Here is a 15,000-nt window from a genome sequence, read left to right on the forward strand (position 1 = left end):
GTGTCTCTGTGTACTGTGTCTGTGTCTCTGTGTACTGTGTCTGTGTGTGTCTCTGTGTCCTGTGTCTACTGTGTCTCTGTGTACTGTGTCTCTGTGTACTGTGTCTCTGTGTCTCTGTGTACTGTGTCTCTGTGTACTGTGTCTCTGTGTCTATGTGTACTGTGTCTGTGTCTCTGTGTCTGTGTACTGTGTCTTTGTGTACTGTGTCTCTGTGTACTGTGTCTCTGTGACTTTGTGTCTCTGTGTACTGTGTCTCTGTGTACTGTGTACTGTGTGTCTCTCTCTACTGTGTCTCTCTCTGTGTCCTGTGTCTCTGTGTACTGTGTCTCTGTGTCTCTGTGTACTGTGTCTCTGTGTACTGTGTCTGTGTCTCTGTGTGTCTGTGACTTCTGTGTACTGTGGTGTGTGTGTCTCTGTGTACTGTGTCTCTACTGTGTCTCTGTGTCTCTGTGTACTGTGTCTGTGTCTCTGTGTACTGTGTCTCTGTGTACTGTGTCTCTGTGTCTCTGTGTACTGTGTCTCTGTGTCTGTACTGTGTGTCTGTGTACTGTGTCTCTGTGTACTGTGTCTCTGTGTACTGTGTCTCTGTGTACTGTGTCTCTGTGTACTGTGTCTCTCTGTGACTGTGTCTCTGTGTACTGTTTACTGTGTCTGTGTGTCTCTGTGTACTGTGTCTCTGTGTACTGTGGTGTGTGTGTCTCTGTGTACTGTGGTGTGTGTGTCTCTGTGTACTGTGGTGTGTGTGTCTCTGTGTACTGTGGTGTGTGTGTCTCTGTGTACTGTGTCTCTCTCTACTGTGTCTCTGTGTACTGTGTCTCTGTGACTTTGTGTCTGTGTACTGTGTCTCTGTGTACTGTGTCTCTGTCTACTGTGTCTCTGTGTACTGTGTCTCTGTGTACTGTGTCTCTGTGTCTCTGTGACTTTGTGTCTGTGTACTGTGTCTCTGTGTACTGTGTCTCTGTGACTTTGTGTCTGTGTACTGTGTCTCTGTGTACAGTGGTGTGTGTGTCTCTGTGTACTGTGTCTCTGTGTACTGTGGTGTGTGTGTCTCTGTGTCTGTGACTTTGTGTTTGTGTACTGTGTCTCTCTGTACTGTGGTGTGTGTGTCTCTGTCTACTGTGTTTTTGTGTCTCTGTGTACTGTGTCTCTGTGTACTGTGGTGTGTGTGTCTCTGTGTACTGTGTCTCTGTGTACTGTGGTGTGTGTGTCTCTGTGTACTGTGTCTCTGTGTACTGCGGTGTGTGTGTCTCTGTGTACTGTGACTTTGTGTCTGTGTACTGTGTCTCTGTGTACTGTGGTGTGTGTGTCTCTGTGTACTGTGTCTCTGTGTACTGTGGTGTATGTGTCTCTGTGTACTGTGTCTCTGTGTACTGTGGTGTGTGTGTCTCTGTGTACTGTGTCTCTGTGTACTGTGGTGTGTACTGTGTCTCTGTCTACTGTGTCTCTGTGTACTGTGTCTCTGTGTACTGTGTCTCTGTGTACTGTGTCTCTGTGTACTGTGTCTCTGTGTCTCTGTGACTTTGTGTCTGTGTACTGTGTCTCTGTGTACAGTGGTGTGTGTGTCTCTGTGTACTGTGTCTCTGTGTACTGTGGTGTGTGTGTCTCTGTGTCTGTGACTTTGTGTTTGTGTACTGTGTCTCTGTGTACTGTGGTGTGTGTGTCTCTGTGTACTGTGTCTCTGTGTCTCTGTGTAATGTGTCTCTGTCTGCTGTGTCTCTGTGTCTCTGTGTACTGTGTCTCTTTGTACTGTGTCTCTGTGTCTCTGTGACTTTGTGTCTGTGTACTGTGTCTCTGTGTACTGTGGTGTGTGTGTCTCTGTGTACTGTGTCTCTACTGTGTGTCTCTGTGTACTGTGTGTCTCTGTGTACTGTGGTGTGTGTGTCTCTGTGTACTGTGTCTGTGTCTGTGTACTGTGTCTCTCTCTACTGTGTCTCTGTCTCTGTGTCTCTGTGTGTCTGTGTCTCTGTGTACTGAGTCTCTGTGTACTGTGTATCTTTGTACTGTGTCTCTGTGTCTCTTTGTACTGTGTCTCTGTGTACTGTGTCTGTGTGTCTCTGTGTGTACTGTGTCTACTGTGTCTCTGTGTCTCTCTGTGTACTGTGTACTGTGTCTCTGTGTCTCTTTGTACTGTGTCTCTGTGTACTGTGTCTCTGTGTACTGTGTGTCTTGTGTACTGTTTGTACTCTGTGTCTCTGTGTCTCTGTGTACTGTGTCTCTGTGTCTCTTGTACTGTGTCTCTGTGTCTCTTTGTACTGTGTCTCTGTGTCTCTGTGTACTGTGTCTCTGTTTCTGTGTACTTGTGTACTGTGTATCTTTGTACTGTGTCTCTGTGTAAACTGTTTGTACTGTGTCTCTGTGTACTGTGTCTCTGTGTCTCTGTGTACTGTGTCTCTGTCTCTGTGTCTCTGTGTCTCTGTGTACTGTGTCTCTGTGTACTGTGTCTACTGTGTCTCTTGTGTCTCTTTGTACTGTGTCTCTGTGTACTGTGTCTCTGTGTACTGTGTCATTGTGTACTGTGGCTCTGTGTCTCTTTGTCTCTGTGTACTGTGTCTCTTTGTACTGTGTCTCTGTGTCTCTTTGTACTGTGTCTCTGTGTCTCTGTGTACTGTGTCTCTGTTTCTCTTTGTACTGTGTCTCTGTGTACTGTGTCTCTGTGTCTCTTTGTACTGTGTCTCTGTGTACTGTGTCTCTGTGTCTCTGTGTACTGTATCTCTGTGTACTGTGTCATTGTGTACTGTGTGTACTGTGTACTGTGTACTGTGTCTCTCACTGTATCTCTGTGTCTCTGTGTACTGTGTCTCTGTGTCTCTGTGTCTCTGTATCTGTGTCTCTGTGTACTGTGTCTCTGTGTGTGTCTCTGTGTCTCTGTGTCTCTGTGTACTGTGTCTCTGTGTACTGTGTCTCTGTGTATTGTGTCTCTGTGTCTCTGTGTACTGTGTCTCTGTGTTTCTGTGTACTGTGTCTCTGTGTACTGTGTCTCCGTGTCTCTGTGTACTGTATCTCTGTGTCTCTGTGTACTGTGTCTCTGTGTACTGTGGTGTGCGTCTCTTACCTCTGCGTTCGGTGGTGATAACTACAGCTTCCTCAGCTCTGCCCCATCCCTGAGAGGTCCTAGCGGTCAACTTGAACACATAGGCCTGGTCTCCGGTCAAACCGCTGACTGTAAACTGACGCGCGGTCGACCCCACCTCCACCGTAGTGAACCGCATGGGGTCGCCGGCATCCAGACGGTACGCTATCTGATAACCTATGAGAGGGGGAAGAGGGAGGACGGCGGGGAGGAGGAGAGAGAAGTGAGGAGGAGGTAGGGAGGGGGAAGAGGGGGGAGGAGGGAGGGGGAGGGAGGGGGAAGAAGGGGAGAGGGAAGAGAGGGGTGGAGGGAGGAGGGAGAGGAGGAGGAGGAGGAGGGAAGAGAGGGGTGGTGGAGGGAGGAGAGGAGAGGGGAGGAGGAGGAGGGAGGGGAGGAGGAGGGGGGAGGAGGAAGAGAGGGGTGGAGGGAGGAGAGGGAGAGGAGGAGGATGGAGGGGGAAGAGAGGGGTGGAGGGAGGAGAGACAGAGAGTTAAAGAGACAAAGAGTTACTTTATGTAGAATCCTGGTGTTCTGGTGAGGACGTTTGTGGGTTTTGGGGGGAGGGTGGTTGTTCTAGTGTGTGTGTGTGTGTGTGTGGCCTACTTTAGATCCTAGAGCCCAAAGGGAGATGACACACCAGGAGACAGGAAACAGGCTTTCAACAAGATCAGCACACACTCACACACACACACACACTGTTATCCTACTATATATCACGCTGTGGGTGTTATCCACACACACACACACACTGTTATCCTACTATATATCACACTGTGGGTGTGATCCTACTATATATCACACTGTGGGTGTGATCCTACTATATCTCACACTGTGGGTGTGGGTGTGTGTTATCCTACCTTAGTTAATACATACAGTGTTATCCTACTATATATAACACTGTGGGTGTGGTTGTGTGTTATCCTACCTTAGTTAATACATACAGTGTTGTCCTACCTTCGTTAATACATACAGTGTTATCCTACTATACTATACATACAGTGTTATCCTACTATACTATACATACAGTGTTATCCTACTATACTATACATACAGTGTTATCCTACTATACTATACATACAGTGTTATCCTACCTTAGTTAATACATACAGTGTTATCCTACCTTAGTTAATACATACAGTGTTATCCTACCTTAGTTAATACATACAGTGTTATCCTACCTTAGTTAATACATACAGTGTTATCCTACTATACTATACATACAGTGTTATCCTACCTTAGTTAATACATACCGTGTTATCCTACCTTAGTTAATACATACCATGTTATCCTACTATACTATACATACCGTGTTATCCTACCTTAGTTAATACACAGTGTTATCCTACTATACTATACATACAGTGTTATCCTACCTTAGTTAATACATACCGTGTTATCCTACTATACTATACATGCAGTGTTATCCTACTATACTATACATACAGTGTTATCCTACCTTAGTTAATACATACCGTGTTATCCTACCTTAGCTAATACATACCGTGTTATCCTACCTTAGTTAATACATACAGTGTTATCCTACCTTAGTTAATACATACAGTGTTATCCTACCTTAGTTAATACATACCGTGTTATCCTACTATACTATACATACAGTGTTATCCTACCTATAGTTATACATACCAGTGTTATCCTACTATACTATACATACAGTGTTATCCTACCTTAGCTAATACATACCGTGTTATCCTACCTTAGTTAATACATACCGTGTTATCCTACTATACTAATACATACAGTGTTATCCTACCTTAGTTAATACATACCGTGTTATCCTACCTTAGTTAATACATACAGTGTTATCCTACTATAGTTATACATACAGTGTTATCCTACCTTAGTTAATACATACCGTGTTATCCTACCTTAGTTAATACATACAGTGTTATCCTACCTTAGTTAATACATACCGTGTGTACTTCTATCACAGCCTTTAAACTCTGTAACTGTTTTAAAGTCACCATTGGCCTCATGGTGAAATCCCTGAGCAGTTTCCTTCCTCTCCGACAACTGAGTTAGGAAGGACGCCTGTATCTCTGGGTGAATTGATACACCATCCAAAGTGTAATTAATAACTTCACAAGGCTCAAAGGGATATTTAATGTCTGCTTTTTTAAAAATTTTTTAGCCATGTACCAATAGGAGCCCTTCTTTGGGAGTCATTGGAAAACCCTGGTCTTTGAGGTTGAAATTCACTGCTCGACTGAGGGACCTTCGAGATAATTGCATGTGTGGGGTACAGAGATGAGGTATTCATTCAAAACTCATATTAAACACTATTATTGCACACACATTTATATTTTTTTAACCTTTATTTAACCAGGCAAGGCAGTTAAGAACAAATTCTTATTTTCAATGACTGCCTAGGAACAGTGGGTTAACTGCCTGTTCAGGGGCAGAACGACAGATTTGTACCTTGTCAGCTCGGGGGTTTGAACTTGCAACCTTCCGGTTTCTAGTCCAACACTCTAACCACTAGACTACCCTGCCACCCCATGTTAAACACTATTATTGCACACAGAGTGAGTCTTTGCAACTTATGTGACTTGTCCAGCACATTTTTACTCCTGAACTTATTTAGGTTCATAACAAAGGGGTCGAATACTTATTGAATCAATTCAGCTTTTCATTTTTTTTTTAAATTTGTAAATATTTGTAAAAACATAATTCCACTTTGACATTATGGGGTAATATGTGTAGGCTGGGTTAACTGCCTGTTCAGGGGCAGAACGACAGATGTGTACCTTGTCAGCTCAGGGGTTTGAACTTGCAACCTCTTAATGTAATCTATTACAAATACAGGCTGTAACACAACATCTCAATGTAATCTATTACAAATACAGACTGTAACACAACATCTCAATGTAATCTATTACAAATACAGGCTGTAACAACATCTCAATGTAATCTATTAGAAATACAGGCTGTAACAACATCTCAATGTAATCTATTACAAATACAGACTGTAACTCAACATCTCAATGTAATCTATTACAAAAAACACAACATCTCAATGTAATCTATTACAAGTAACACAACATCTCAATGTAATCTATTACAAATACAGGCTGTAACACAACATCTCAATGTAATCTATTACAAATACAGACTGTAACTCAACATCTCAATGTAATCTATTACAAAAACACACCATCTCAATGTAATCTATTACAAATAACACAGCATCTCAATGTAATCTATTACAAATAACACAACATCTCAATGCAATCTATTACAAATAACACAACATCTCAATGTAATCTATTACAAGTAACACAACATCTCAATGTAATCTATTACAAATACAGGCTGTAACACAACATCTCAATGTAATATATTACAAATACAGACTGTAACTCAACATCTCAATGTAATCTATTACAAGTAACACAACATCTCGATGTAATCTATTACAAATACAGACTAACTCAACATCCCAATGTAATCTATTACAAATACAGGCTGTAACTCAACATCCCAATGTAATCTATTAATAATACAGGCTGTAACACAACATCTCAATGTAATCTATTACAAATACAGACTGTAACTCAACATCTCAATGTAATCTATTACAAATACAACATCTCAATGTAATCTATTACAAATAACACAACATCTCAATGTAATCTATTACAAGTAACACAACATCCCAATGTAATCTATTACAAATACAGGCTGTAACTCAACATCTCAATGTAATCTATTACAAATACAGGCTGTAACACAGCATCTCAATGTAATCTATTACAAATACAGGCTGTAACACAACATCTCAATGTAATCTATTACAAATACAGGCCTGTAACACAACATCTCAATGTAATCTATTACAAATAACACAACATCTCAATGTAATCTATTACAAATAACACAACATCTCAATGTAATCTATTACAAGTAACACAACATCTCAATGTAATCTATTACAAATACAGGCTGTAACACAACATCTCAATGTAATCTATTACAAATACAGACTGTAACTCAACATCTCAATGTAATCTATTACAAGTAACACAACATCTCGATGTAATCTATTACAAATACAGACTAACTCAACATCCCAATGTAATCTATTACAAATACAGGCTGTAACTCAACATCCCAATGTAATCTATTAATAATACAGGCTGTAACACAACATCTCAATGTAATCTATTACAAATACAGACTGTAACTCAACATCTCAATGTAATCTATTACAAATACAACATCTCAATGTAATCTATTACAAATAACACAACATCTCAATGTAATCTATTACAAGTAACACAACATCTCAATGTAATCTATTACAAATACAGGCTGTAACTCAACATCTCAATGTAATCTATTACAAATACAGGCTGTAACACAGCATCTCAATGTAATCTATTACAAATACAGGCTGTAACACAACATCTCAATGTAATCTATTACAAATACAGGCCTGTAACACAACATCTCAATGTAATCTATTACAAATAACACAACATCTCAATGTAATCTATTACAAATAACACAACATCTCAATGTAATCTATTACAAGTAACACAACATCTCAATGTAATCTATTACAAATACAGGCTGTAACACAACATCTCAATGTAATCTATTACAAATACAGACTGTAACTCAACATCTCAATGTAATCTATTACAAGTAACACAACATCTCAATGTAATCTATTACAAATACAGAGTAACTCAACATCCCAATGTAATCTATTACAAATACAGGCTGTAACTCAACATCCCAATGTAATCTATTAATAATACAGGCTGTAACACAACATCTCAATGTAATCTATTACAAATACAGACTGTAACTCAACATCTCAATGTAATCTATTACAAATACAACACCTCAATGTAATCTATTACAAATAACACAACATCTCAATGTAATCTATTACAAGTAACACAACATCTCAATGTAATCTATTACAAATACAGGCTGTAACTCAACATCTCAATGTAATCTATTACAAATACAGGCTGTAACACAGCATCTCAATGTAATCTATTACAAATACAGGCTGTAACACAACATCTCAATGTAATCTATTACAAATACAGGCCTGTAACACAACATCTCAATGTAATCTATTACAAATAACACACCATCTCAATGTAATCTATTACAAATAACACAACATCTCAATGTAATCTATTACAAGTAACACAACATCTCAATGTAATCTATTACAAATACAGACTGTAACTCAACATCTCAATGTAATCTATTACAAATACAGACTGTAACACAACATCTCAATGTAATCTATTACAAATACAGACTGTATCTCAACATCTCAATGTAATCTATTACAAAAAACACACCATCTCAATGTAATCTATTACAAGTAACAACATCTCAATGTAATCTATTACAAATACAGGCTGTAACTCAACATCCCAATGTAATCTATTACAAATACAGGCTGTAACTCAACATCTCAATGTAATCTATTACAAATACAGGCTGTAACACAACATCTCAATGTAATCTATTACAAATAACACAACATCTCAATGTAATCTATTACAAGTAACACAACATCTCAATGTAATCTATTACAAATACAGGCTGTAACACAACATCTCAATGTAATCTATTACAAATACAGGCTGTAACACAACATCTCAATGTAATCTATTACAAATACAGGCTGTAACAACATCTCAATGTAATCTATTACAAATACAGGCTGTAACACAACATCTCAATGTAATCTATTACAAATACAGGCTGTAACAGCATCTCAATGTAATCTATTACAAATACAGGCTGTAACACAACATCTCAATGTAATCTATTACAAATACAGGCTGTAACACAACAAATGGAAAGAGGAGGAGTCAAATTAATACTTATGAAATATTAATTAGACTCCTCCTCTTTCCATTTGTTGTAACATGATGCTGTAACTCTCTCACCCCCCTCTGCTCTCTTTCTCTCTCTCTCTCTCTCTCTCTCTGTCACCCCCTCTCTCCTCTCTCTGTCTCTCTCTCCCACCCCCTCTCTCTGTCTGTCTCTCCTCTCTCTCTGTTTGTTTCTGCTCTCTCTCTGTCTCTCTCTCTCTCTGTCTCTGCTCTCTCGCTCTCTCTCCGTCTCTCTCTCTCTCTCTGTCTCTCTCTCTCTCACCCCCCTCTCTCTCTCTCTCTCCTCTCTCTCTCTCTCTCTGTCTCTCTCTCTCTCTCTCGCTCTCTGTCCTTGCTGTGCTTGTGAGGCGAGGAAAGACAGATGCCCTCTGTCAAATGGAGGTGTCACACTAAATGTCCTTCCACCTGCAAGACATCACTCTGTCTGGTCTGTCCTTGCCCGCAGAGGACAAAACAACACTATTCACATTCTCCTTTCTATCTCCCTCTACCATTTTCTCTATCGCTCTCTCTCTATTCAGCTCTACACCTGTCCTTGCCACCTCACCCCTCTGAGAATCCCTGTCTGCTATCTTCTCTCTAGATCTATCTATCTCTTCTATATCTACAGTCCCTGTCTGCTGCCATCTCTCTATCTCTTCTATTTCACTCTATATCTATATCTATAGTGCCTGTCTGCTGCTGTCTATCTCTTCTATTTCACTCTATATCTATATCTATAGTCCCTGTCTGCTGCCTTCTCTCTAGATCTATATATCTCTTCTATTTCACTCTATATCTATAGTCCCTGTCTGCTGCCTTCTCTCTAGATCTATCTATCTCTTCTATTTCACACTATATCTATCCTCCTCTTTTCTCCCAGGCTTCAATATATCCTCTCTCCCATTAGAAAACTTTCATTTACACTTCCAGACTCCTGTGTGTGTGTCTGAGTGTGTCTAAGTGTGTGTGTGTGTGTGTTTCTGAGTGTGTCTAAGTGTGTGTGTGTGTGTGTGTCTGAGTGTGTCTAAGTGTGTGTGTGTGTGTGTTTCTGAGTGTGTCTAAGTGTGTGTGTGTGTGTGTGTCTGAGTGTGTCTAAGTGTGTGTGTGTGTGTGTCTAAGTGTGTGTGTGTGTGTGTGTCTGAGTGTGTGTGTGTGTGTCTGAGTGTGTGAGTGTGTGTGTGTGTGTGTGTCTGTGTGTGTGTGTGTCTGAGTGTGTGTGTCTTAGTGTGTGTGTGAGTGTGTGTGTGTGTGTGTCTGTGTGTGTGTGAGTCTGAGTGTGTGTGTGTGTGTGTGTGTGTGTGGAGGGTCTTGCATCAGTAAGTTTAATAGTTGTGCTCCCTACGTCATGTTGGTGAGTGATAGCCAGACACACACAGACAGACACATGGTAGCCTTCAGACCAGAGTGGTTGAACTGCACATTTAGAAAAATAGCTTACCAAAGGGTTCTTCGGCTGTCCCCACAGGATAACCTATGGTTCCAGGTAGAACCCTCTGTGGAAACGGTTCTACATGGAACCCAAGAGGGTTCTACCTGGAACCCAAAAGGGTTGTTCAAAGGGTTCTCCTATGAGGAAGAACCCAAAGAACCCTAACTGGTCCTGTGTCCCGGCGAACGGATCTTCAGAATACATTTTCTACTGGATATGATTACAATGTTACAGTGGGACCAAGTGTTAAGACTGTGTGTCTGAGTGTCTGAGTGTGTTAAGACTGTGTGTCTGTGTGTCTGAGTGTGTTAAGACTGTGTGTCTGAGTGTCTGAGTGTGTTAAGACTGTGTGTCTGAGTGTGTTAAGACTGTGTGTCTGTGTGTCTGAGTGTGTTAAGACTGTGTGTCTGAGTGTCTGAGTGTGTTAAGACTGTGTGTCTGAGTGTGTTAAGACTGTGTGTCTGTGTGTCTGAGAGTGTTAAGACTGTGTGTCTGAGTGTGTTAAGACTGTGTGTCTGTGTGTCTGAGTGTGTTAAGACTGTGTCTGAGTGTGTTAAGACTGTGTGTCTGTGTGTCTGAGTGTGTTAAGACTGTGTGTCTGAGTGTGTTAAGACTGTGTTTCTGTGTGTCTGAGTGTGTTAAGACTGTGTGTCTGAGTGTGTTAAGAATGTGTGTGTGTCTGAGTGTGTTAAGACTGTGTGTCTGTGTGTCTGAGTGTGTTAAGACTGTGTGTCTGAGTGTGTTAAAACTGTGTGTCTGTGTGTCTGAGAGTGTTAAGACTGTGTGTCTGTGTGTCTGAGTGTGTTAAGACTGTGTGTCTGAGTGTGTTAAGACTGTGTGTCGGTGTGTCTGAGTGTGTTAAGACTGTGTGTCTGAGTGTGTTAAGACTGTGTGTCTGTGTGTCTGAGTGTGTTAAGACTGTGTGTCTGAGTGTGTTAAGACTGTGTGTCTGTGTGTCTGAGTGTGTTAAGACTGTGTGTCTGTGTGTCTGAGTGTGTTAAGACTGTGTGTCTGAGTGTGTTAAGACTGTGTGTCTGTGTGTCTGAGTGTGTTAAGACTGTGTGTCTGAGTGTGTTAAGAATGTGTGTCTGTGTGTCTGAGTGTGTTAAGACTGTGTGTCTGTGTGTCTGAGTGTGTTAAGACTGTGTGTGTGAGTGTGTTAAGACTGTGTGTCTGTGTGTCTGAGTGTGTTAAGACTGTGTGTCTGAGTGTGTTAAGACTGTGTGTCTGTGTGTGAGTGTGTGTTAAGACAGTGTGTCTGTGTGTGTGAGTGTGTGATTGTTAAGACTGTGTGTCTGAGTGTGAGTGTGTGTTAAGAGTGTGTGTCTGTGTGTGAGTGTGTGTTAAGACTGTGTGTCTGTGTGTGAGTGTATGTTAAGACTGTGTGTCTGTGTGTGTTAAGACTGTGTGTATGAGTGTGTTAAGACTGTGTGTCTGAGTGTGTTAAAACTGTGTGTCTGTGTGTGTTAAGACTGTGTGTCTGTGTGTGTTAAGACTGTGTGTCTGAGTGTGTTAAGACTGTGTGTCTGTGTGTGTTAAGACTGTGTGTCTGTGGGTGTTAAGACTGTGTGTCTGTGTATGTGTGTGTGTTAAGACTGTGTGTCTGAGTGTATTAAGACTGTGTGTCTGTGTGTGTTAAGACTGTGTGTCTGAGTGTGAGTGTGTGTTAAGAGTGTGTGTCTGTGTGTGAGTGTGTGTTAAGACTGTGTGTCTGTGTGTGAGTGTATGTTAAGACTGTGTGTCTGTGTGTGTTAAGACTGTGTGTATGAGTGTGTTAAGACTGTGTGTCTGAGTGTGTTAAAACTGTGTGTCTGTGTGTGTTAAGACTGTGTGTCTGTGTGTGTTAAGACTGTGTGTCTGAGTGTGTTAAGACTGTGTGTCTGTGTGTGTTAAGACTGTGTGTCTGTGGGTGTTAAGACTGTGTGTCTGTGTATGAGTGTGTGTTAAGACTGTGTGTCTGAGTGTATTAAGACTGTGTGTCTGTGTGTGTTAAGACTGTGTGTCTGTGTGTGAGTGTGTGTTAAGACTGTGTGTCTGTGTGTGAGTGTGTGTTAAGACAGTGTGTCTGTGTGTGTGAGTGTGTGTGTGTGTTAAGACTGTGTGTCTGAGTGTGAGTGTGTGTTAAGAGTGTGTGTCTGTGTGAGAGTGTGTGTTAAGACTGTGTGTCTGTGTGTGAGTGTATGTTAAGACTGTGTGTCTGTGTGTGTTAAAACTGTGTGTCTGTGTGTTAAGACTATGTGTCTGTGTGTGTTAAGACTGTGTGTATGTGTGTGTTAAGACTGTGTCTGAGTGTGTTAAGACTGTGTGTCTGTGTGTCTGAGTGTGTTAAGACTGTGTGTCTGAGTGTGTTAAGACTGTGTGTCTGTGTGTCTGAGTGTGTTAAGACTGTGTGTCTGAGTGTGTTAAGAATGTGTGTCTGTGTGTCTGAGTGTGTTAAGACTGTGTGTCTGTGTGTCTGAGTGTGTTAAGACTGTGTGTCTGAGTGTGTTAAAACTGTGTGTCTGTGTGTCTGAGAGTGTTAAGACTGTGTGTCTGTGTGTCTGAGTGTGTTAAGACTGTGTGTCTGAGTGTGTTAAGACTGTGTGTCTGTGTGTCTGAGTGTGTTAAGACTGTGTGTCTGAGTGTGTTAAGACTGTGTGTCTGTGTGTCTGAGTGTGTTAAGACTGTGTGTCTGAGTGTGTTAAGACTGTGTGTCTGTGTGTCTGAGTGTGTTAAGACTATGTCTGAGTGTGTTAAGACTGTGTGTCTGTGTGTCTGAGTGTGTTAAGACTGTGTGTCTGAGTGTGTTAAGACTGTGTCTGTGTGTCTGAGTGTGTTAAGACTGTGTGTCTGAGTGTGTTAAGAATGTGTGTCTGTGTGTCTGAGTGTGTTAAGACTGTGTGTCTGTGTGTCTGAGTGTGTTAAGACTGTGTGTGTGAGTGTGTTAAGACTGTGTGTCTGTGTGTCTGAGTGTGTTAAGACTGTGTGTCTGAGTGTGTTAAGACTGTGTGTCTGTGTGTGAGTGTGTGTTAAGGCAGTGTGTCTGTGTGTGTGAGTGTGTGATTGTTAAGACTGTGTGTCTGAGTGTGAGTGTGTGTTAAGAGTGTGTGTCTGTGTGTGAGTGTGTGTTAACACTGTGTGTCTGTGTGTGAGTGTATGTTAAGACTGTGTGTCTGTGTGTGTTAAGACTGTGTGTATGAGTGTGTTAAGACTGTGTGTCTGAGTGTGTTAAAACTGTGTGTCTGTGTGTGTTAAGACTGTGTGTCTGTGTGTGTTAAGACTGTGTGTCTGTCTGAGTGTGTTAAGACTGTGTGTCTGTGTGTGTTAAGACTGTGTGTCTGTGGGTGTTAAGACTGTGTGTCTGTGTATGTGTGTGTGTTAAGACTGTGTGTCTGAGTGTATTAAGACTGTGTGTCTGTGTGTGTTAAGACTGTGTGTCTGAGTGTGAGTGTGTGTTAAGAGTGTGTGTCTGTGTGTGAGTGTGTGTTAAGACTGTGTGTCTGTGTGTGAGTGTATGTTAAGACTGTGTGTCTGTGTGTGTTAAGACTGTGTGTATGAGTGTGTTAAGACTGTGTGTCTGAGTGTGTTAAAACTGTGTGTCTGTGTGTGTTAAGACTGTGTGTCTGTGTGTGAGTGTGTGTTAAGACTGTGTGTCTGTGTGTGAGTGTGTGTTAAGACAGTGTGTCTGTGTGTGTGAGTGTGTGTGTGTGTTAAGACTGTGTGTCTGAGTGTGAGTGTGTGTTAAGAGTGTGTGTCTGTGTGAGAGTGTGTGTTAAGACTGTGTGTCTGTGTGTGAGTGTATGTTAAGACTGTGTGTCTGTGTGTGTTAAAACTGTGTGTCTGTGTGTTAAGACTATGTGTCTGTGTGTGTTAAGACTGTGTGTATGTGTGTGTTAAGACTGTGTCTGAGTGTGTTAAGACTGTGTGTCTGTGTGTCTGAGTGTGTTAAGACTGTGTGTCTGAGTGTGTTAAGACTGTGTGTCTGTGTGTCTGAGTGTGTTAAGACTGTGTGTCTGAGTGTGTTAAGAATGTGTGTCTGTGTGTCTGAGTGTGTTAAGACTGTGTGTCTGTGTGTCTGAGTGTGTTAAGACTGTGTGTCTGAGTGTGTTAAAACTGTGTGTCTGTGTGTCTGAGAGTGTTAAGACTGTGTGTCTGTGTGTCTGAGTGTGTTAAGACTGTGTGTCTGAGTGTGTTAAGACTGTGTGTCTGTGTGTCTGAGTGTGTTAAGACTGTGTGTCTGAGTGTGTTAAGACTGTGTGTCTGTGTGTCTGAGTGTGTTAAGACTGTGTGTCTGAGTGTGTTAAGACTGTGTGTCTGTGTGTCTGAGTGTGTTAAGACTGTGTCTGAGTGTGTTAAGACTGTGTGTCTGTGTGTCTGAGTGTGTTAAGACTGTGTGTCTGAGTGTGTTAAGACTGTGTGTCTGTGTGTCTGAGTGTGTTAAGACTGTGTGTCTGAGTGTGTTAAGAATGTGTGTCTGTGTGTCTGAGTGTGTTAAGACTGTGTGTCTGTGTGTCTGAGTGTGTTAAGACTGTGTGTGTGAGTGTGTTAAGACTGTGTGTCTGTGTGTCTGAGTGTGTTAAGACTGTGTGTCTGAGTGTGTTAAGACTGTGTGTCTGTGTGTGAGTGTGTGTTAAGGCAGTGTGTCTGTGTGT

The 15,000-nt window shown here is 41.4% G+C and overlaps 1 protein-coding gene across 1 annotated transcript in view; it reads right to left on the bottom strand.

Annotated features, from left to right (window-relative positions):
• Positions 1-15,000, bottom strand: part of LOC121845342 (protein sidekick-1-like) — a 76,855-nt gene that overhangs the window by 43,550 nt on the left and 18,305 nt on the right. The window contains exon 5 of the mRNA XM_042316501.1: positions 3,053-3,247. Coding sequence (XP_042172435.1) covers positions 3,053-3,247 — 195 coding nt within the window. The remainder of the gene's footprint in view (positions 1-3,052; positions 3,248-15,000) is intronic.

The sequence above is a fragment of the Oncorhynchus tshawytscha genome, unplaced genomic scaffold (genome assembly GCF_018296145.1).
Source record: "Oncorhynchus tshawytscha isolate Ot180627B unplaced genomic scaffold, Otsh_v2.0 Un_contig_910_pilon_pilon, whole genome shotgun sequence".
Taxonomy (NCBI): domain Eukaryota; kingdom Metazoa; phylum Chordata; class Actinopteri; order Salmoniformes; family Salmonidae; genus Oncorhynchus; species Oncorhynchus tshawytscha.